Source organism: Protopterus annectens, chromosome 7.part1 (assembly GCF_019279795.1).
Source record: "Protopterus annectens isolate FY-2018-M chromosome 7.part1, PAN1.0, whole genome shotgun sequence".
NCBI classification, from domain to species: domain Eukaryota; kingdom Metazoa; phylum Chordata; order Ceratodontiformes; family Protopteridae; genus Protopterus; species Protopterus annectens.
In genome coordinates, this window is record NC_056740.1 from 422,082,207 (window position 1) to 422,106,904 (window position 24,698).

Genomic DNA, 24,698 nt, shown 5'->3' on the forward strand with positions numbered 1-24,698 from the left:
CAGGAAACCCAAGGCCTGCAGTATTTTCCTTGCCGATAAGTGGGTTTTTGTTGCCAATTTCATGAAGTAAGAAGTCAGTTGCTTTTGTTTGTCTGGCGTGAGATAAGCCATCTGGGCAGTTGCATTTAAGCTTGCACCCAGGAATATTATCTCTTGAGAGGGCACTAGTTTTGATTTATTTTCATTTACTGTGTACCCTAGGCCAATCAGTAATTTTTTTACAAATGCCAGATGCTGTAGAAGAATGTCTCTGCTCTCTGCTTGAATTAGGCAGTCGTCCAAGTAGGGATATATTTGAATTCCTTTTTGTCTGCAAAACGCAATTACTGGTGCCAGGCATTTTGAGAAGACCCTGGGGACAGTAGATAAGCCAAAGGGCAGTGCAGAGAATTGGTAATGCACTGAGCCCGCTATGAATCTGAGGTATCTTCTGCAAGATTGTCTGATTGGGACATGCAGGTATGCCTCTTTTAGGTCCAAAGTTGCGAGCCAAGCCTTTTTGCCCAGCATGGGCAGTAGCTGCTGTAGAGTCAACATCTTGAACTTTGGAACTTCCAGAAACATATTTAGTATAGACAGGTCCAATATTGGTCTCCAGGTTTTGTCCTTTCTGGGCACTAGGAAAAGTCTGGAGTAAAATCCTTGCCCCTGCTCTTGTTGTGGTACTTGTTGAATGGCCCTCATGTCCATGAGGGCTGTAATTTGTTTTTGTGCCTCTGCCCATTGATTGAGTGGCAGGTCTGGCATACCTTTTGACCTTGGTAGGCTGTGAAAATGGAACCTGTAGCCTTGGGACACTATGTTTAGGACCCACTTGTCTTGGGTAAACATTTGCCAATTTGATGAAAAAAGTGCTAGTTTTCCCCCTAAGGGGGCTGCCAAAAGAAGTGTGCTTGGATCTGGTAGAGGAAAGTCATTGGGACTGTTTCCTGCAAGGTTGTGATTTGTCTTGTCTGCTTTTGGAGGTAGGAGCACCTCATTGTTTAGGCCTGTATGAGCCTTGGGGCTGAGATCTGCCTCTGGGAAGCCTGTATCTGTCTCTTTGTGGTCCGACACTGGAAAGGACCAATTTTTAGACGGCCAGTTCCTGCTAAACCTGGGTGGCTGTACCTGTAAGAAATCCTTGACTGTCTGCATGGATTTTGCTTTATCTTCCATTTTTTTCAACACCTCTTCTGCTTTAGTACCAAACAAAGTATCATGCTGTAATGGAGCATCTAATAATTTTGCTTTAACATGATCAGATTCTGTTCCTTTAACCAAGCATGCCTTCTAATAACAGAACCTGTAAAAGCAGCCCTGCAAGAGGCCTCCAGTGAATGATAACCACATTGCAAAGTATGCTTTCCCACTTGTTCAGCTGAATGCAATAAATCCTACATTTCCTTGTTCTCTGAACATTCAGTATTTGTCAACAATTTCTGTTTAAGCAGTGACATTAAATATTGCTGATATTTAAGCATATGAAACTGACAATTTAAAGCCCTTACAGCCAAGGTAGAAGAAGTGTAAACTTTTTCCCCCATCTGTCTAGAGCCCTAGAATCCCTATCAGAGGGGACAGGGTTTTTTGCAGTGGAAGCTTTAACCCCTTTGGGACCCTGAGATATAGTTTCTGGGTCAGCAGTGGGGTTTTTAATATAGGAATTTATGAGAATCTGGGACCCTGTAGTATCTGTCTGGCTTAGCAGATGCAGGGGGTAAAGAGTCAGGGGACAGGTCGGACTCTGAAAATATATCATCTACAATGTCTAGGGAAGTCAAATACCATCATGGAAATATAGAACAGAGAAAATTATAAAGCAATTAAGACAAGAAGTGTTACTGTTAGAAGATTATAAAAGTGGGAACAGATCAAAAATACTAAGAAAGATGTGATTAAAGCAATGCACAGTATTAGAACAGACTAGGATCTATCATGCACTATTGCAAATAACAAACTAAAAATTTCAGCACCGGCGGAAAAACATAGAAGATACACAGATAAATATAAGGGAAAAGTACAAAATAAGAAATTTATTGATGACCCAAAAATGTTTTACAGAGAATTGAGAAATAAGGTAAAAGGAATTGAAAGACCACCAAAAAAAGAGGAAGTAAATACATTTTGGAGAAGCATTTATGAAGATCCTGTGGAACATAACAAAGATACTAAATGGATAGAAGTAGTAAAAGAAAGAATAAGAATTTTAAAGGTACAGGATAGGAAATGGGATGAATTAACAGCCAAAGAGATTGAAACAAAGTTAAGAAAAGCCCCTAACTGGAAAACCCCAGGCCCAGATGCAGTATCTAACTTTTGGTTAAAGAATTAACATCTATGCACGAGGATTTAGCCATGAGTAAGATCTATTTACATGCGTACCCCGAACAGACACCACACTGGCTAACAACAGGCAAAACAATGCTCTTACTTAAGAGTGAACCTGCAAGCTACCCTAAAAATTATAGACCAATAACTTCACTTTCAACTACGTATAAACTATACACGGGAATTGATGCCAACAGAGTTTATAGTCATTTAGAAGAAAACTCAATTATGGCAGTAGAACAAAAGTGCAATAAAAGAAAGTCATATGGAACAAAGGATCATTTGTTGTTAAATAAAGTTATAGTGGAGAACTGTAAAAGGGGGAAGAATATAGTTTCCTGCAATAGCCAATATAAGTATGGCATGGATTGACTACAAAAAAGGATTTGACAGTATCCCATATTCATGGATAAAAGAGTGCTTAAAAATGTATAAGATACAACTTACACTGACGGACTACATTACAGTAACCATGAAACAACCGTAGACCACTTTGCAATTAAGCCATGATAAAGGACAGATTATCATCCCAGGGATAAAAATTTAAAGGGGGATATTCCAGGGTGACTCTATGTCACCGTTGCTATTCTGCCTTGCCATTAATCCATTAAGCTATTTACTTAACAGCTTAGGACATGGCTATAATTTGGCTCCGAGAAAACAACAAAGTCTAATGAATTTTCATCTTCTCTTTGTTGATGATTTAAAGCTGTACAGCTCATCAGATGAGGAACTGAAAGCACAGCTGCAAGTTGTCAAAACTTTTTCAGATGATATTAGAATGTCATTTGGTCTTGATAAATGTGCAAACACAACCTTTAAAGCAGGAAAACTGCAGCACCAGAAAAACATCAGTTTGTGACAAGAATGTGATATAAAAGAACTTGAGCAAGATGGAGTGTATAAATACTTGGAACTGATGAAGGATAAGCAATAAAACATGAATAAATGCAAATAAAACTCAGTAAGGAATACTTTAGAAGACTTAAATTAATCCAGAGAACAGCACTGACATCTAGGAACAAGATCCAAGTTAAAAATCAATTTGCTCTTCCTGTCTTAACGTTTTGGAGTGACTGACTGGCCCCAAAAAGTGTTGGATAGATTAGATAGAAAAACAAGAAGGATGCTTCATGCTCACCAAATAATTTAAAAATAAATCAGTGTATAACAAGACTATATATTCCCCATTCCAAAGAAGGGATGGGCCTCCTTGAAATTGATTACATGTATAGATCTGCAGTCGTGGGACTCCACACATATCTACTGACCTCAAGATCCAAATGTAGTGAAAGTTTTGTAACATGAGAATACATCTAAGATGACTTCTCTGCTTAATTTAGCAGAAGCATATCAACGTCAAGCAGGAACTGAAATCAAACCAGAAGTAGATAAAAATCAGTCAGCAACTGAATGTGTCAAAAAAACAAAAGAAAGAATATAAGGTGAAGGACCAGATGAGAAGGCAAGAAATGTGGAAAAAACATAAATGTAGTTGCAAGTATAGAAAACTTCTGGAAAAACCTCATGTTGAACAGGAATGAATGCAGGAATGGTTAAGGAGAGGCGAATTCAAACCAAGAAATGAAAGGTTAATATTGGCAGCCCAAGATAGTGGGCTATGTACACGCTGGTTTACAAAGTCCATTGAACATGTGGGAGAAACAGACAAATGTAAGTTTTGTAAAACCAGACTGGAAACAGTCACTCACCTTGTTGCTGGCTGTGACACACTAATGGCAGAAGGACTGTATACTGAAAGGCATAATAATGTGGCAAGACTGTTGCACTGGGGATTGTGCAAACATTACGTTATTGAAGTGGGTGAAAAACAATGGAAACATGAGCCACAAAGCATCATAGAAAATGATGATGTTTATATGACATGGGATCACCCATTACCAACAGTCCAAAAGATAGATGCTAGAAAACCGGATATAGTGGTCCAAGAAAAGAAGACAAAAGTAGCACTGATCATTGAAATTGCCACACCCAGTGACTACAGTGTCTTGCGTACAGAGAGAGACAAAGTCATAAAATATCAGGATCTGCAGGCAGAAACGAGAGCAATGAGGAAGAAAGATACCCAGACAGTTCCAATAGTAGTAGGAGCAACGGGTCTTATAAAAAATAATTTACAATTGTATTTTGATACGTTACCAATACATGTAACGCCATACGAACTGCAGGAGTCGTCATTACTGGGCACATTGTGGGTGCTGCGAAGAGCACTACTGGCTGACATCAAAGATTGAAACAATACTAATTTCATGAACTTTAATCATACTTTGACTTAGGAATGGGGTACATTCCCGTCATGGTATTAGAAACCCAAAAGACTTGGAGAAATTAAAAAAATCAGAATCTGAAAGTTGAGCAACAGCCTGAGAATGTAGTTTTCAGAATATACTAAGGAATCCTCATCACAGGAAGAATCATCATCATCATCAGATATATGCTCCCTAACTCTCTGAACAGGAGAGGATGAGAAAGAAAGAACAAAAACAACAGAGGAAGGCTTCAAAGTCATCAAAGCCTTAATCAGCCCCTGAGAGAAAGTATCCCAGTCAAACTGATGACAGGAAGGGGCTTGAGAGTGTCTGGTTTTCTGTTTTTTCTTAACATGCATTTATTTATTTTTATTTATTTTACATTTGTTGACCGGGCTAGTCCAACTGGATATATGTCCATTTTCAGTAGAGGCCCGGGGAGAAAAGCTCCACTAGTTGTACACTTTCACAAAAAGGAATAAAAGGTTACATGAGAAACATAGCAAGTAAAACAGATAAAAAATAAATTTGTAAATTTTTTTTTTTTTTTTTTTTTTATGTTAACAAGGGTAATGGTAGAGAAAAGAGTTAGCATTAGTCTGGATTAGTGCAGGAGCAAAGCCAGTGTTTATTGGGATAAATTTTTAGTTGGTATTTGAAAAGTTGGAAAGAGGTTAAAGAAGTGATATCAGAGGGTAGTTTATTCCATGTTTTTCCAACAGAGTTGGAGAATAAACTGTCACCTGCATTATTGTTAGGTTTGGTAGTATTAATCAGAAGTTTATTAGAAGAACGTAGTTGTTTCAGGTTGTTGTATGGAGAAATAAGGCTAGAAAGTATTGGTGTGTTGGTTGGCTGATATAGAATCTTATAAGCAATTAAGATCTGTTGAAGTACAAGTTGGTTAGGAAGTTCCATCCAGCCTAGTTCTTTTAGGTTCAAGCAGTGATGAGTTTGAAAAGGAGATCCAGCAGCGAATTGAGCTATGTTGTGATAGGATGTTTCTAGTTTCTTCATGTTGTTTTTGGAAAGATTAGTGTAAATGGGGGAAGCATAGAGAAGAGTGGAGATTAGGTGAGATCTAGCAATGGTGGACCTTGCTGTAGGTGGTAGGAAAGGTTTGATTCTGTAAAGGGATCCTATTTTTTAATAACTAATTGTTAAAAGAAATGGAAGTACCCAGTGTAGGCCTAATGTCTGCGACTGACTGTGGAACCTGTTCTCTAACCGGAGTGGGAGGGACATCTCTAGGGCCATCTAACAAAATTAGCCATGGTTCCCCTTGTTCATCTGAAATGGACGTCTGCACTGCCTCTGAGGACATGCCTAGGTTGCATTCCCTAAAGGCTTCTGATAAGGTACCCGCCAAGGAACAGGACCCAACCTCCGAACATCTTCACTAACCTCAAGGGATGTGTCAGTGGAAAGAGGCACAGCTAGCTGAAGGGGATTTAGCCCTAGGCTTGCTAACCTTACTCTTCAAAATCAGCTCAGCCCAAGGACCCCTGAACCCTCCATAACATCCTTATCCAGACATTTAAGTCGCTGATTCTCTAAATAAAGATTTAGAGCTGAAAGTTGGTTCTGTAAGGTTTTAGGGACAAAGGCCTGACAAATGGAACAAGAATGGTGGTCGTGATTGGTGCCTAAGCATAAAAGACAAAGATTGTGGCTGTCTTTATGTGGAATCTGCCTTCCACACCTACATTTGCCTTTCCTGGATGACATGAACTAAATACAAAAGGCAGCAGCAAAGAAATAAATCCCTAACAAGGCACTTATCTGAAAGCTGGCAGAAACCAATGGAATCAGGCAGCAGATCAACGTACTAGTCAAGTTTTCCAAATGGCGGCAGAAAAGTTCTGAGGAGTGTATGTGTGGACATCCTCCAGTGCAGTGAGTTAATATGTCTCCCTCCTCCCAGGCAGATCTCAAACTGCCATCCTCCCTGCCTCGTCCCACCAATACCCATTCCGCTAGTTGAGCACTGGCCATCTAGAATGCTGTCTAACCACATCTGAATTAACACCTACTGATGCACTAGCTTAGAACATTTGGGGAAAATTCTAGAGTTTAATAAAATAAGGAAAAAAGTAATTTTTCTGCCAGTCCTCTTAAAAGGCCTCTTTCTCACTTGTTTAAGCTTTTTCTCCATATAAAATACTGTAAAATATTTACCACAGTTTACATATAAATGCCTCCCTCCAAATGAAAAAGAGGGGTTAAGTAGGAACCAAACCAATCAGATGCTTTCAGTACTTATCAGAAATCATATGACTCCACCCTAGTGATGAATGTGGATTTTCAATGTGGGAAGGCTGGAATGCTTAACATGTTAAAAAAAATACCCAAATAGCCTTAAAATGAAAGCACAAACTGTGAGAGACCTCAGAATCAGGTCCTACCAATTTGTCTCTAATGGTAGTAGTATGAAAGGTAGGCTAAATATCACATACTCAAAAGATAACAAATCTGCATATATAAACAAATAAAAACAAGGTACCTTTTTAGGCTTCCTGGGAGGCTCTGAAACAGATTTTGTAGGCCTGTTTTTAACTTTGTTTGTCTCCACGTCAGATTTTGCAGTTTCTACACCATTGGCTTTGGATTCTACAGATTTCTTCCGGGTCCTGACAGCTTTTCTGGAAACAAATTTTGAACATTTTTATGGTCTATAACACAAATGAAAGGAACTCTAGCAAGAATGCAAAAGCTACCAATATGCACACAGCATGTATAAAACATATTAGGTAACTCTTGTGGTGCCGATAGATCACGGCATTAGTGTTAATTGACATACGTGTGTTCATCAGCAGATGGATACATGCAAGGCTTACAAGTCACCAGTGAAATCATGTCCTTGAATGTATCCTTTTTCGGCCTCACTGATAATCAAATACTAGAAGGAACATGAAGAAGTTATCAGGTTAGTCCCACTAGATTAGCAGTCTCTTTTCAGTGGCATTTATACTACTAGGGGAAATTTGGCCAAGGCATCGGGGAACTTACCCCTACTCTTTTTGATAGGTGCTGTGGAATTTTTTACATCCACAGTTTGTGGGTGCGGTGCTAGGAAAACCAGACAGCATTTTTCCTTTTGTTTTTCCTTCATAAGGAAACAAAGAAATGTTTCACATCTCTCTTTGTCTCTCTCTCATGTTATTTGTCAAACTTCTGCCTAACTCACGGTGACGACATCACTACTCCTCTGACAGATGTGGCCATTTTTTAGATGGAGAGTTTTTAAGACAGCATGTCAACAAGTTAGGTATGATATGTTTTTCCTGCAAACCCCCAACCCAGCCTAGTCATGTAACTTCCACAACTGTGCATGCACATTCCTGAAGAGCCACCCTCCTAATGCACTAGATTATGCCTTAGAAATTGTGCACAGCACCCTTATCCTAAGCTTATTCTGAAAGATATCAGTAGTAAGAGTCTTCTCAACTTTCAAAAAAGACAAATGTTGGCATATAGCTGCTCACAGTTTCTCCATGGTGATATTACTGCTTCCAAATTGCATCCCTATAACAAAATTACCAGCACTGCAAATGGGAATTCTGATTTTGCCTCACTTGCCAGCATCAATGATTTACTAATCTCAAGAAGATATTAAAATGCACTCTATTTCTCCATCTCATACTCCACAGTTACATGCAACTTTCTTGGTAAAACCACAAGAGAATCTAAAATACAGCAGTTATCCTCTCTAATGGGGTCATCACTTAAAGGGACAGGGTAACTGTCAACCTCACACAAAGTGCACAGCAATTTTCACCTACAAAGCAGATGTCCAATACATCTCCATGATACTCACGTTCTCACCGAATCAGGGCTATCATCCCTGATTTATGAGGTAAGGTGATTTTGCACAGATGCCCCACAATGACTGAACCAGTTCCTGAAATTCCACAGGGGCAGGTGCTACAGAAAAACTGAAGCTAAACCAGGTAAAGGGGGAACAGTACAGTTTGTCATGTCCCATTCTGTTGATACTTAAAGTGTTGTGCATCTTTAAGAAAATATCTTGAAATGCCAGTGCTCCATTGTGTTGGCTGTTGAAGTGCAGACAACTGAATGTGTCTGGGTTCTGCCTACATAGAGTAAAGAACATTGGCTTGTTTATTTTGAGATTTCTTCCCCTTGTTTATGTAGCCTTGGAGTTAAGTGTATTTGCACATTAGGGGTGTAGGACAGAACCCTTATGCTGGAGTGTAGAAGAGCTGGAGCCCTCCTTCAAAAAAAATGATATTAAACATTTTGAGATGCTTCTTGACACATTGTTTTTCACTTATGAAGTTTTTTTTTTAATTTCTGCTATTAATTTTATGATTTTTGAATCCTGACGCATGGTTTAATAATCTATGAACCCCTGATAAAGTCAATGATGAAACAGACGCTAAAAAGGCTACTTGGAAGAGTACATGTGCCGAAGAATGTTCAACATAACAAGCAGATCTCCAAAGGGAAATGTAACTGGGTATTAAGTCACTTGGCCAAACTCACTTTGTGAAGCATGGTAGATCTGGCAATCTTTCTTCAACAGTCCTTTCAACTGCACAACTCGGTGCAAGTCTAATTCCAATGGTTTTGCTCATATAAGCTGGCATAAGCTTCACTGAAAAAGCAACACTGGCATCTGCCACCCTAATTTATACTAAGTCGATAATACAGGAAACAATTCATAAATAACTTGTGGCAGACAACAGCACAGAAGTTGATAAAAAAAATCTGCTGATGTGATGAATACATACTATAATTTCAATCAACCTTGCTCCCTTTACTTGGGAGCATAATGAATGAAAAAATATCTCAAGCCCTGAACTAACCCAAACTTGTCCAACTGCAAATCACAGCCAAAACCAAATTTTAAACTCAACAGGAGGTTGGTGGATAAGTATCTTAACCACCCAAATGACAATCTCCTCAGACAGTACAGCTGTGTGGGGTACTCACTGTACCAGAAAACAACACAAGTACTCTTGTCTTCACAGTACTGGAGGGGTACACAACACTCTACGAAGGCATTCAAGTCCAGCTATCTTTTCCATAAGCAGTAATGAGAAATGATACGCAACCTCTAAGTTCTGACTGGCAGTCCACATAAAGTCAGTTGTGTAAGAACTTATCATATGTCCTACTTTTCACTGTTGCAGTATTCCGAAACAAAAGGGACATCCTGTTGAGGATAGCCATATGTCCAGCCAGCATACCAAAGCCTTAGGCCCTTCCAGAAGCAGTATGTCAAAAATATGACCTACATCCAAGACGTAAGGTATGTAAGTGACATACAAGTGCCTAATTCTCAGAACTGAACTGTCTCAAAAGAACCACAGCAACCCAAGACTATCAGAAAATTAAGGACATGTGCATTCAGATAGGGTAGTAGAAAGGAGGACCCCTCAGCTGGAGGAAAAGAAAACAAAAAATAACAGAACAGGAGGAAGTACGGAGGGAGGGAGGGAGGGAGAGAGACAGAATACTGCAACAGTGAAAAGTAGGACATTTACTGTTACTGTAAGTTCTTATACAACAGTACTATGTCCTTCCTTAGGTTTATTATTAAAAACACATTAGGAAGGTTGAGTAGAGCTGTGCGAATCCTGCATGTTGAGTCAGAATGCTAAATATCAGCATTACCAACTCTCAGAACTAGTCCCTCTCTTCCAGACCCATGTTCACACTTATTCCTGTATCCGGAGTGGTATGGAATTTTGAAATTTGATGTCATTTTCATGCATGCTGATATTCAGCATGCCAACTTTTGACAAAAGGTTTGGGGATTCATAGACTCAACCTTCCAAGCTTAGAAACAGCTAAACCCAATTTTTTGGCATGAAAGGAAGGAAAGAAGTTGCTCAGACTTCCTGACATCTTTAGTCTTGTCCAAATAACATCTGAGCTGTCTATGCAAATTTACAGTATGTAGAACCCTCTCACTACTATTTTGAGGTGAAGGAAAAAGAGAAGGAAGATGAATGGACGGATTCAATGACAAGGCACTGACCATCTTGGGCATAAAAGAAGGACTGGTAAGAAGAGAAACTCTATCCCTGTGAAAAACTGGAAAAGGGGGAACTGCTGTGAAGGCCTGAAGTTTACAGACTCTTTTGGCAGAAGTAAGAACCACCACCAAAACAGTCTTCCAAGTAGAAAACTGTAGAGTAAAGGAAGCTGCAAGTTCAAAAGGAGGCAGAGTCCATTTTTCCAGAATAAAATTAAGGTCCAAAGAAGGCGGAATGAGCTTTCTTGGTGGGGGGGGGGGGTCTAATATGAAGAGTGCCTATCAAAAAATGTTTAACTTCAAATTTAGAGGAAAGTGGTGGTTCCAAATGTAAACAAGCAGCAGTGGTTGGCAAAATAACTTTAACAGAGGAGTATGCCAAACCAGAACTAACAACTCACACAAATAAGGGCAGCAGGAATACCCACTAAAAGTGGGTCCTATTCATGTCTGTGACATTAAATAAAACATCTTTTCCACGTAACAACATACAGTTTTCTAGTAGTAGGTTTTCTGGCTTAAAAACCCAAAGCACATCCTCAGAAAACTGGTATTGAAAAAAAATTACAACCTTACCAGCACACCACATACAATGCACAGTTCACACACCTGTGTCTCACAACCACTAAGGCTTAACCATAAACCCAAAATATTAGTCATAGGAGACTCCATTGTGAGACACACAGATGTGCCTCTCACCAGGCTGGATAAGGAGAAAGTCACGGTTAGATGCCTGTCAGGGGCCAGAATTCGCCATATCACACATGCACTCAAGTCTCTCAACAACAGGTACTGTTATGACTCTGTCATAGTCCATGTTGGTGTTAATGACTTGAGATGTACCTCCCTGGACTATATGAAGAGAGACATGATTGAACTCGCTGAATGTGTGTCCCAGGCAGGTATGTCTCTAGCCTTAAGCAGCATTCTACCATCACCCAGAATGATGCCTCAATACAAACAGAAAATGATTGACCTTAACAATTGGCTTAGTTTCTGGTGTCATTCCAGGCGGATCCAGTACCTGACAGCCTGGGAAGATAGGACTGACAGACAAAGATGCTTTGCCAGAGATAGCCTGCATCTGTTTCACTTGGGCTTTAGCCTTCTGGCAAAGGCATTTGCCTCCCCCATAGTGCCTTTTTTTTTGAAAAGTGATGAGGTTAAAACTACCAACATAAAAATTTAAACAAAATTCAAATTATAGGTCATGCTGCTAAACGCTAGGAGGCTAAGCAAGAAACTGCACTCATTGCAAGCATTCTTAACCCTGGAAAATGCTGACATCTGCACAGTCACAGAAACTTGGGTCAAAGCTGCGGAGAGCAACCCAGCCATACCTGGTTACTCATCCTATCATACATTCAGACCCCAAACTGTGGGTAGTAAAGCCAAAGAAGATGGAATTTTAATATATATTAAAGATATACACACCCCCAGGCTGGTCAAACAATATGATGCAAAGGAGACACTCCAGGTGCAGTTAACCACTGAAGACCCCTATACAAATCATAGCTAGCTACTGGCTCCCAAATCTGACTCAAGATGCCCAAACTGCCTCTCTAGACCTATTTGAATCTATCAAGATTCAACCCTTTACCCTGATCCTGGGTGACTTTAACTACCCAAACATAGACTGGAAGAACTACTCATGCCAGAAAAAAAATGCCCAGAGATTCCTCGACTTTGTCAATGCAAATGCTTTGGAACAGCTAGTCAAGACGCCAACCACAAGAGGTGATAATATTTTGGACTTGGTATTAACCAACACGAGTAAAGTACAGTTGTGTACCTACCATAAATGTAGATGTTCGAGTGTATTCACTGTTGCAGTCATTACTCTTGGGTTATCCTGCTGGCAGGCTACCCTCAGTCGGCCAGAATTCCAAAGTCTAGGTCCGGCGTCGGTTGCTGTCACCTCTTCCCTGACGTCAGTGCGCCAGGGATATAAAAGATGCAGCCGATGCCATTTTCTTCAGTTTTTCTTGCCCCAGATGTCAGGTGCCCCCAAAATGGTAGGCTGAAAAATATGCCAATAAGTATGCATGCACAACAATAAACATTTCCTTCATCTACAAACAAATACACCAAATAGGTTGTATAGGACAGAGAAGTACAGATAAGTCCCAGCAAAGAAAATGGGGGATGGTGGGTGGGTAACCTGGACTGCAACAGTGAATACACTCGAACATCTACATTTATGGTAGGTACACAACTGTACTATGTTCATCGTGTTTCACTGTTGCAGTCATTACTCTTGGGTTGAATCCCAAAGCTGAGGATGGGTGGCTGGACTAAATAGGATTAGGAGAGGCTATGAGGCCCTGCAGAACTGCAGTGGCAAAGCCTGCTCTGGACTTAGAGTAAAGAGGTAAGTGGCAGTGCTTTGTGAAGGTGTGCACTGAACTCCAGGTTGCAGCCTCTAGGATATCTTTGGTTGGTACTCCTCTGAAGAAGGCTGTTGAAGTGGCTGCTGCTCTGGTGGAATGAGGCCTAATGCCCTTAGGCACTGATTTGCCATGTTGAGAATAGCAGAAACGGATGCAATGGCCTATCCATTTAGAAATAGCCTGTTTTGAGATAGCCTTTCCTTGTGATCCTGCAGCATATGAAACTAAAAGTTGCTCAGTCTTTCTGAAAGCTTTAGTTCCGTCCAAGTAGAAGCATAACTGCCTGTGTATGTCCAAAGAGTGCAGAATTTTCTCACCCTTGCTCTGTGGATTTGGATAAAAGGTAGGTAAATGAATGGTTTGGTTGAGGGCCACACTGAACACCACCTTAGGCATAAATGTAGGGTTTGTCCTCAGAAAAACCCTGTCTGGATGAAAAATGATGAAAGGTTCCACAGCCATGAGTGCTTGTAACTCTGAGACTCACCTTGCGGAGATTATTGCTAGGAGCAGAGCTGTTTTCCAGGATAAGAATTTTATATCTGCTGTTGATGCTGGCTCAAAAGGAGGCAGTGTGAGTTTTTCCAAAACATAACTGAGGTCCCAGGATGGAATTGGTGCTCTCCTTGGAGGCCTAATGTTTTTGGCCCCTCTGAGGTACTGCCTTATTAAAGGATGAGAAAAGATAGGTGGTTCCGTATTGTGCAAAATGAGAGACCAGGATAATGTCCACTACCAAATTTGTTGTCCAAAAATATAAAAACACAATCCACGCCAACATAAAAAACATTAACGCCTTAAATATTCACAATGTTTTCGTCTTATTGCATAGACTTCCTTAGATAATATACATTGCAAATGAAAGAACCATATTTAAAGTAAACCAATTAGGTACATGAGTGCTTGTTATGCTTAACTAAATAAAATTTTAAAGAACCACTTACTTAAAATACTGGTAAAGGGACATCTTCTCATAATACATCTTAGACCAGTTCAACAAAGAAATAACAAAACATTCTTCCATGTTAAAATTCAGTGTGTGAATGTTATAAAAACTTTATGTTGCTTGAAATTAAAACTTTAAAAACTTCACATTTTTAGTTGCTTGTACATATAATGTATTATATGTTTATTTTAAATCTAATTGTGTGACAAACCTTATAAACTGGTGCCATCTAGTGGACACTTTTCAACTTACAATTTCAAACTTTAAAGCTTAGCTGCCCTTAATTTTAATAAAGGTTTAATGGTAATAAATTCATTTAAACCTGGGGGCTGGTCTGCTTGGAGAGTTATTTGCCACCATAACTCTCTAAACTCAATCATATCTTCCCAAGCCCCCCCCCCAATATTAAATTTAACTTGTTCTAATACCATAAACCCATATGTGGCATCTTTACATTCTTCACTATGTTTAAACAGGGCATTAGTTTCTTTCCTTGCTATTATTTCATAAGTATGTTCATATATGCTCTTTTTAAGCTTCCTCTCGGACTTGCCCACATAAAAGGACCCACATATTTTACAGATAGCTAAATATATTATCCCCTTAGTTTCACAGTTGTAATATTCTGAATTAAAAATCCACCTATTCCTACTCACCAAGTAGTACCTTTCTACATTAAGAATATAGGGACATTGATTGCATCGGCCACATTTATAGGTACCCTGTCTCCCCTTATTAATCGTTCGTGTTTGTTCTCTAAAATACCCTTAATACTACTAGAATTTTTATAAATTATTTTATGTGAAATATTGGCCAGGTTCTCTATGTCAGAAATAGACACGAATCTTTGCCATTCACTCAAAAATATCCTTTTTACATAATTGTTTACACCATTATATTCTAGTATTAAGGCTTGCTCAAATTTTTCTCTTTGGTCATCTTTATTAACATTATCAAAATTGCCCCTGTTATTCTTAATGGGTTTAAACTTACTTAACCTTCCTTTAACCACTTCTTCTCTGAACATAGTTATGAAATCCAGTGGGTACCCTCTCTCCAAAAACATCTTTTGAAGCAGCCCACATTCCTTAAAAAAAATCAATTTCTGCACTTGTCATTCTGCTACCTCTCACAAATTGTCCCTTAACAATATTCTTCTTGCAGTGCATAGGATGTGCACTTTCATAATGTAGAAAGGAATTACAAAAGGTCGGTTTTCTATATATCCTACTTTCAAAATGTGGGGCCTTCTTTGTATATTTCAATATCTAGATATACCAATTTATGTTCAGAAATATTATGCGTAAACTTTAAAAATGTGGTTGTGTTGTTAATGTAGGTGATAAATTCTTTCAATCTATCTTCACCTGCAATCCAAAAAATCACTATGTCGTCAAGAAACCTATGATATAGTGTCCAACAATCTTTAAAATTTGTGTTAAATATATATTTTTCCTCCCACTTAATTAAAACTAAATTGGCATAGGTGGGAGCACAAGCTGCTCCCATTGCTACCCCCTGCATTTGTTTATAAAATTCATCATTGAAATATAAAAAATTATTTTTTAAAATTAAGTCCATTAACCATACACAAACTAATTTTTCATTTGGTGTTAATGTCTTGTCATCATAGAAAACTTCTTCCAACATCTCCATCCCTTCTTTGTGGGGGATGGATGAAAAAAGGTCGATTAGGTCTACTGTAACAAATAAAAGTTTGTCATGATACCATTCATCTGAAACTTCTCTTAATAAATCCCAAGAGTCTCTTATTACTGTGTTTTTAAGCCAAAGATTTTTTTAATTTTTGATCTACATATTTGGCCAAACCATAAGTTTTAGACCCTTCTGCTGACACAATTGGTCTAAGGGGGGGGGTCCCTTTCACATTTATGGATCTTGGGTATACCAAAAATAGTGGGTGTTTTAGGTTTGTCAACCTTCAAATAAAGGTAAGTATTGTGGTCTATCAATCCTTCATATAACAATTCTTTTAAACTATAATCAATTTTGCTATATGCAATATTTATCTCATTTAAGGAGACGTTCATATATTTAGTATCGTCCCGTAATATAGTATGCATCTTACTTTCGTATGTTATGTTTTCCATAAATACCACTCCACCCCCTTTATCTGGTTTCATAACCCTAAGATTCCTATCTTCTTTCAACTCATACAATAATTCCTTTTCTTCATTACTTAGGTTCCCCCTACCCCACATCTTGTTCTGTTCTTTCCTAATTTGCATTTCCAACACCCTTTCAAGATTTTTCAATTGTGGGTGCAAGGGGGGATTGAAAGTACTTTTACGTTTAAGTTCCCCCGTCCCCACATCCTGTTTGTTAGGTAACAAGATGTTTAGGTTTACCTTTCTCAAAAACATCTTAATATCCAAAAGACTCCTGGAAATGTCACCCTTTTTGTATGGAATGAACTTAAAACATTTGGAAAGTAATATAAAATGCTCCTTTTTTATTACTGTGCTACTAAAGTTATATATAGTAAAATTGTTGTATATATTCTTGTTTCCATCAACCAAAATTTCATATTCACCTTCGCTAGCGGAGGGGTGGGCTGGGTGGTGGTACTTTAGTATCTCCTCCTCCCCCTTCTCCCCCCTCTCATCTGAAAATTTGTATCCTTTTGACCCTTTTTATTAATCAGTCTCTCAGACCTACGCAAAGGGGGGAAATCCCTATCATATTCCTGACAATCTTCATAACACATACTAACATTCCCTTCATTACCCTCAGGGGCAATGTCATTGTTAAATTCATCTATTCTGGTGTATTTATGTTGAGGTTTGGGATAGCTAGTTTTGTTGTTATATTCCCTTATGTCCCTTTCCAGTTTATTCATTTTCCTATTTACTAATTTGTCACATTTTTTGTCTATATCCTCTCTTAGACCAAAATATTTAGCCTTCTCCTTCTCAATGCTAAATATTAAGTCCATCTTAATATGCTGGTCTAACTCCTCTATTTCTTTTTGTAACATTTCCTGACACCTTATGTTTTCTCTAATCATTAGTCTTAGCATGTCCAAGCCACATTTATTAAATAGTTCAATAAGTTCATTATAGAACTCAGAATCACATTGCACATTATTAGGAAAGTTACACAATCTAAGTCCTTTGGGAACTACTTCCCTTAAAATGCATTCGTTCAAATATTCGTTTTCTATAACATATGTTCTATATTTGTACATCTTTTTATACAAATTGTCCAGTTTAGCCTTATAGGATACACCAGTCCCATTGTGTTTGGCTGGATTAATTTTAGTTTTGAAAGAATATTTAGCTTGCAGCCAATCTTTAGTTTCTTTAGAAACATTAACGTGAACAGTACCTGTTGGAATGGCTCTAGCATCCATTTTCCTAGTTCCCTTTCTAGGGTTTCCGTCTCTGTTTTCATTACCACAAGTTTGTAAGGCTTTGGGAGTATTTGCTGGATCAAAGGTAGGGCTATGAAACTCCTTAGGTTCGCCGACGTCTTGAAAAAAGCCTATAAGCTCCCTGGGATGTTCGTCCTGCCTTCTAAAGCCTTCAGTTCCTGGTACATGACGCTGAGCCAAATTCCCATGAATTGTTACTAACGATTGGCTAAGGGAAGTCAACAGGTCAATCAATTCGGTTAATTGTCCAATGAGCTTACGAGTTTGACCTGTTTCATCCGACCCGCTAACTTCGATTGTTGGTAACGTATCCATCTCTCCTCCACCACAGTCACAATAAATCAATGAAACAGTGGAAAATGCACCAAAAGTAACCAATAAACTCTACAAGGTGCAAAATGGGAGACCAGGATAATGTCCACTACCGAATTTATTGTCCAAAAATATAAAAACACAATCCATGCCAACATAAAAAACATTAACGCCTTAAATATTCACAACAGCGTTTTTGTCTTATTGTATAGACTTCCTCAGATAATATACATTGCAAATGAAAGAACCATATTTAAAGTAAACCAATTAGGTAAATGAGTGCTTGTTATGCTTAATTAAATAAAATTTTAAAGAACCACTTACTTAAAATACTGGTAAAGGGACATCTTCTCATAATACATCTTAGACCAGTTCAACAAAGAAATAATAAAACAATATTCTTCCATGTTAAAATTCAATGTGTGAATGTTATAAAAACTTTATGTTGCTTGAAATTAAAACTTTAAAAACTTCACATTTTTAGTTGCTTGTACATATAATGTATTATATGTTTATTTTAAATCAAATTGCGTGACAAACCTTATAAACTGGTGCCATCTAGTGGCCACTTTTCAACTTACTATTTCAAACTTTAAAGCTTAGCTGCCCTTAATTTTAATAAAGGTTTAATGGTAATAAATTCATTTAAACCTGGGGGCTGGTCTGCTTGGAGAGTTATTTGCCACCATAAAAAGAGGATTTATGAACATACTTATGAAATATTAGCAAGGAAAGAAACCAATGCCCTATTTAAACATAGTGAAGAATGTAAAGATGCCACATATGGGTTTATGGTATTAGAACAAGTTAAATTTAATATTAGGGGGGGAACCTTGGGAAGATATGATTGAGTTTAGAGAGTTATGGTGGCAAATAACTGTAGGGTGAGCAGATGAGGGTGAATGAGAAAGTCCTTTTACTGTGTGAAGAGATCCATCCTGTGAAGTAACTTGTGATAACTGCTCTTGGCCAAATGAAACAGAAGGGGGAACCAATGCTGTTTGGGCCAAAACGGAGTCACTAACAAGACTGTGGGGCCTGACTCACATGACTGTGTGTAAAACGTTTGACAAGAGAGAGAGGGGGAGAAAGCATACATGAACATCAGGACTTGGCACTCTGGAACAAAATCTGGAAAGTTGTCCATTCAAAGGGAAGGTGAAAAGGTCTACTTGATGAATAATGTTCAGGAAGAACTACTTGTGAAGCATCCATTTGTAAGGATCTGCTCACGTCCTGTTCAGATCGTCTGTCACAGACTGTTTCTTCCAAGAGAATGCAAACCATCTACAGAATGAGATGACAGCTACTGGCAAATTCCCAAAGAACAGCTAATCTGCACAGAAGGCATGGCTTTGTGCCCCCTTGCTTGTTTACGTACCACATGACAGTGGTGATGTCTGTGAAAATCCAAAGGTACCTCAGAATCCAGTGAGATGCAGGATTTGAAGAGCTAAAATCAAAGATCGCATTTCTTTGATGTTGACATGGTCCCTCATTTGCTGGGAAGCCCAAACCCTCTGGACAATGATGCTGTTGGAAGAAGCCCTTCAACCCAGATGTGAAGTGTCTGTATAAAGCTTCTGAGGAGGACAGGGAGGTTGAAGGGGAGGCCGGGATACAGAGAAATCTGACAAATTCACCAGAGAAAAAAGAAGTTATGTACTCACCACAACGTTCCATGTGAGTTGTTCATCTTGTCTTCATTCTTACTGATGGGTTCGGAGCAAATCCTCAGCTCTGACTTGGCCAAATGCAAAAGCTCGAGGTCTTCAACCAGCTCGAGGCCTACTCCCCATCCCATGATGCACTTGTGCTTCCCTTAGATCTTGTTTGCCGCCAACAATGGTGTAAACCATCTCCCAATATAGCAAGTATAGAATACACTAGATAAAGGTCAATTACAGCCATACCTCAGGTTCTCGAGCCTCAAGAAGCCTGGAACGGGGTTGGAGGGTGGGACGTAAGAATGAAAGTAAGATGAACAAAGTACAGTTGTGTACATTTACCATAAATGTAGATGTTTGAGTGTATTCACTGTTGCAGTCATTACATTTGGGTAATCTGCTAGCAGGTTGCCCTCAGTCGGCCTGAATATCAAAGTCTTGGGTCTTGCGTTGGTTGCTGTCTCCTCTTCCTTGACGTCAGGTCATCAGGGGTATAAAACAGGCAGCCGACACCATTTTCTTTAGTTTTTCTTGCCCCAGATGTCAGGTGCTCCCCAAATGGGGAGCAAAAAAAAAAATATATATATATATATAATATATATATATATATAAATAAATACATGCAATTGTCACAACATAAACTTTACCTTCATCTAAAAGCAAATACACCACAAAGGCTGTAGAATATAGTGAAAGAAAGAGTAGCTGTAGAATAATGGGGGATGGTGGGTGGGTAACCCGGACTGCAACAGTGAATACACTAACATCTACATTTATGGTAAGTGTACACAACTGTACTATGTTTTTCGTGTTTCACTGTTGCAGTCATTACATTTGGGTAGAATCCCAAAGCTATGGATGGAAGGCTGGAACTAAATAGCATTAGGAGCGGCTATAAGGCCCTGCAGAACTGCAGTGGCAAAGCCTGCCCTGGACTTAGAGAAGAGAGATAAATGATAATGCTTTGTAAAAGTATGAACAAAACTCCAAGTAGCAGCTTCTAGAATGTCTTTGGTTGGCACCCCTCTGAGAAAAGCTGCTGAGGTAGATGCAGCCCTGGTGGAATGTGACCTAATGCCCTTGGGCACCGGTTTACCATGATGCAATAGCAGAAACGAATGCAGTGGCTTATCCACTTTGAAATAGTCTGCTTTGAAATAGCCTTTCCATCTGATCCTGCAGCAAATGCCACCAGTAGCTGCTCACACTTTCTTAGAGATTTGGTCATGTTTAAGTAGAATCTTAGTTGTCTGTGTACGTCTAAGGAATGCAGAATCCGCTCCCCCTCGCTCTGCGGATTTGGGTAAAAAGTTGGCAGGTGAATAGTTTGGTTAAGAGCCACACTGGATACCACCTTAGGCATAAAGGAAGGATTGGTCCTGAAGGACACCCTGTCTGGATAAAATATAATAAAAGGCTCCGCAGCCATGAGGGACTGTAGTTCTGAAACCCTTCTTGCTGAAGTGATTGCTAGAAGGAGAGCTGTTTTCCAGGATAAAAACTTTATATCTGCAGTAGCAGCTGGTTCAAATGGAGGCAGAGTGAGCTTTTCCAACACAAAATTCCCCATGCAGGAATTGGAGATCTTCTGGGGGGGGCCTTACATTTTTGGCCCCTCTAAGATACTGTTTTAGCAGTGGATGAGAAAAGATCAGCAGCTCTGTGTTGTAATGAGCTGAGATGGCAGAGGCATGGATTTTTATTGATGAAAAAGATAGGCCCTTGTCAAGCATCTCAGTCAAGTATTGTAAAATCTGAGGAATATTTGGTTTTGCTGGGTCAGTTCCTTGTACTTGGTTCCAAGCACAGAATCTCTTCCATCTATCAGCATAAGATTTTCTAGTACTAGGCCTTCCGGCTTCCAAAATGACATCCATCACAGATTTACTGAGGTGTTGTTTGAATAGCTACATGATCAGCCATGCTGCCAGGTTCAGAGTTTGGAGCTGATTGTGCAGAATTTGATTGTTCTGCTGAGACAGTAAATGAGCTATTTGAGGCAAGTACCAAGGAGGGAACTGTGACATATTCCTTAGGATTGGGTACCAGTGCTGGCGAGGCCAGTCTGGGGCAATTAGAATCATTTTTGTTTTTTCCTGTCTGACCTTTAGTAGGACCTTGGGAAGAAGAGGCAGAGGAGGGAAGGCGTAGACTGATAGGTTTTTCCAAGTGAAGGATAGGGCATCCACTTTCCATGCTTGTCTTTGATAAGTCCTTGTGCAACATTTGTCCAGTTGATAATTCTGGGGAGAGGCAAACAGATCTATGTCCGGGCTCCCCCATTTCTTTGTTATCATGCTGAAGACTTGTGGATCCAATTTCCACTCGTGAGGGTCCATAAGGTTTCTGCTTAGGTCGTCTGCCAGAGTATTTTGTTTTCCTGGCAGGAACTGAGTTTGAAGATGTTCTTGGTAAGTCAAGACTGTGTCCCACAATGCCATGGCTAGTCTGCAAAGGGGGTAGGAATGTGTGCCCCCCTGCTTATGTACCACATAACCATGGTGTTGTCCATCTTTATCAGTAGTTGTCCTGGATGAAGTAAGTCCTTGAAGGCTGTCAGGGAATTCTGAACGGCTAACATCTCTTTCTGGTTGATATGCAGATGCATTTGTTTTGGGCTCCATATGCCCTGAATGCATCTCCCCACCAGTTGGGCCCCCAAGCATAGTCCGATGCGTCTGTAGTTAGAGTTTGGTTGGCAGGGGGTAGAGTGAAAGACATCCCATGTTCTGGTAACATGTCTCTGCCCACCAAAGAAACTCCTGTTGTAGGCAGGGAATGGGAGGAATCATTGTTTCCAGACTGTGACAATGCTGACTCCATAAACTTTTTAGGTACCACTAGTTTCCTCATATGCAGTCTTGTATATGGAATCAGCAGAATGTAGGATGCCATGAACCCAAAAGCCTGCAGAATTTGTCTTGCGGATAACTGGGTTTTTGTTGCCATCTGTTTGAAGTAAATAGTCAGTTGCCTTTGTTTGTCTGGCGTAAGGTATGCCATCTGAGCAGTTGTATTCAAGCTTGCACCCAGGAATGTTATCTTTTGAGAGGGTACCAGTTGTGATTTCTTTTTGTTTATTGTGTACCCTAGGCATGTTAGAAGCCTTTTCACAAATGCCAGATGTTGAAGAAGAATGTCCTTGTTTTCTGCTTGAATGAGACAGCTGTCCAAGTAAGGATAGATGTGTATACTTCTTTATCTGCAAAAAGCAATTACTGGTGCCAGGCACTTTGTAAAGACCCTGGGCGCAGTAGATAAGCCAAAGGGCAGTGCAGAGAATTGGTAATGCATAAAACCAGCCTTGAAACGGAGTAATCTTCTGCACGATTCCCTTATTCGGATATGCAGGTATGCTTCTTTTAAGTCTAGATTCACTAGCCAAGCGGTCTTGCACAGCATGGGCAGAAGCTGCTGCAAAGTTAGCATTTTGAATTTTGGGATGTCCAAGAATGTGTTCAAAATTGATAAATCCAGTATTGGGCGCCAGGCATTGTCGTTTCTTGGTACCAAAAACAGTCGAGTAAAACCCTTGTCCTTTTTCCTGTTCTGGTACTGGCTGAATAGCCCCCATATCCATGAGGGACATAACTTGTTTCTGTGCCTCTGGCCAACCGTTTGGAATTGGCAAGGTATGGAAAAGAAATCTGTACCCCTGGGATACTATGTTTAATACCACTTGTCCTGGGTTATTAACTGCCAATTTTGAGCATGAAGTGCTAGCTTTCCCCCTAAGGGGGCTGCCAAAAGATAAGTGCTTGGTGATGGCAGAGAGAAGTCATTGAGACTGTTTACTGTAGGGTTGTGCTTTATTTCCTCCAGATTTGGAGGTAGAGGCACCCCATTGCTTTGACCTGTAAGAATCCTTTGATTGTTATCTAGAGCCCTTTGGGCGCCTGGATTTGCCCCGTGAAGCTGTCGGACACAGGAAAGGACCAATTTTTTGTAGGCCAGTGTCTACTGAATCTTGGTGGCTGCACTTGTAAGAAGTCTTTTACAGTTTGCATAGACTTAGCTTTGTCTTCCATTTTCTTTAAAACCTCTTCTGCCTTATTACCAAACAGAGTATCATGCTAGAAAAGTGCATCCAACAATTTAGTTTTAACATGATCAGGCAAATTTTGCTCCTTGAGCCAGGCATGCCTTCTAATCACAAATCCACTAACTGCGGCCCTGCAGGAGACCTCCAAAGAATCAAAACCACATTGCAAAGTATGCTTTCCAACCTGTTCTGCTACATGCAATAATTCCTGTAATTCTTTATTTTCCACACATTCAGAAATCAACAATGTTCTGTTTCAATAATCCCATAACATGCTGTTGATATTTAAGCATATGAAACTGACAGTTTAAGGCCCTAATTGCCAAGGTTGCAGACGTATTAACCTTCTTTCCCCATCTATCCAGTGCCCTTGAATCTCCATCAGAGCAGGTAGGATTCTTAGCTGTTGAGGCCTTTACACCTTTGGGACCCTGTGAGATAGTTTCAGGGTCAGCAGCAGGATTTCTGAATAAAAAATGTGTGAGTCAGGAACCCTGTAATATCTGTCTGGCTTGCTAGGGGCTGGAGGTAGGGAATCTGGAGTCATGCTTGATTTCAAAAACACATCATCAACAATGTCTAAAACAGGAGGTATGGCCAAAGGCCTATGCTGAGAAAGAAGAACGAAATCCCTAAGCCTTTTTTTTTTTATTCTGAGAAATCTTGACTCTCCCAATGAAAATGTTCCCTCAAAGTATGCAAAGTTTCTCCAAAGGAATAATCTTTAGGAGGAGATGCAGATGGGATGGATTCCTCTGCATCTGAATCCTCATAGGGTGGTATAGAAAATTCCTGATCAGAAGAGGAATCAGAAGAAATAGAAACCTGATCTGAAGATTCATAATCAGTGTCTTGCCTAGGCCTCTTATCGTGGGGGGTGGGCCCCTGAGCAAGGTAATTAAGTCTTCAGCCATTTTGATCATCTAATTTTTGGTCATAGAGGCCTGAGCACGTGGCTCATGCGTTGTTTTTTTAGCCTTAGAAGTTGCTTTTGTCTTTGTTTTTGAAGCTGGCGTCGGTTTTATATAGAAATGTTGAGGCCTGAAGACACCCTCAAAAGCTGGTGCCTGCTCAGCGGCTCTGGACCCAACCGAGGGAGAGACATCCGCGGGTACAATACTTTGAGAATCTTGCGATGTGCCGGACTCCACATGGGTCTTGGTAGAGGCCTGCAACTCAAAAGTAGCAGGTATCAGGGGCTGTGAAAGCACCTCACTGAGTACCGGTGAACCGGCGACTGGCTTAGGAGAAGCTTCGTTGTCGGTTTTGGACCACGACGGTCTGTCTCTGTCCTTTTCTTTGCATTTTTTGTGAAATCCGGTAGTCGGATTACTATCCGATGACATTTCAGGGTAGTTAAATC

General features: G+C 39.8%; 1 protein-coding gene across 1 annotated transcript in view; it reads right to left on the reverse strand.

Annotated features, from left to right (window-relative positions):
- Positions 1–24,698, reverse strand: part of NEK4 (NIMA related kinase 4) — a 1,767,660-nt gene that overhangs the window by 1,309,420 nt on the left and 433,542 nt on the right. The window contains exon 6 of the mRNA XM_044078881.1: positions 7,084–7,222. Within this exon, the coding sequence (XP_043934816.1) occupies positions 7,084–7,222 (139 nt within the window). The remainder of the gene's footprint in view (positions 1–7,083; positions 7,223–24,698) is intronic.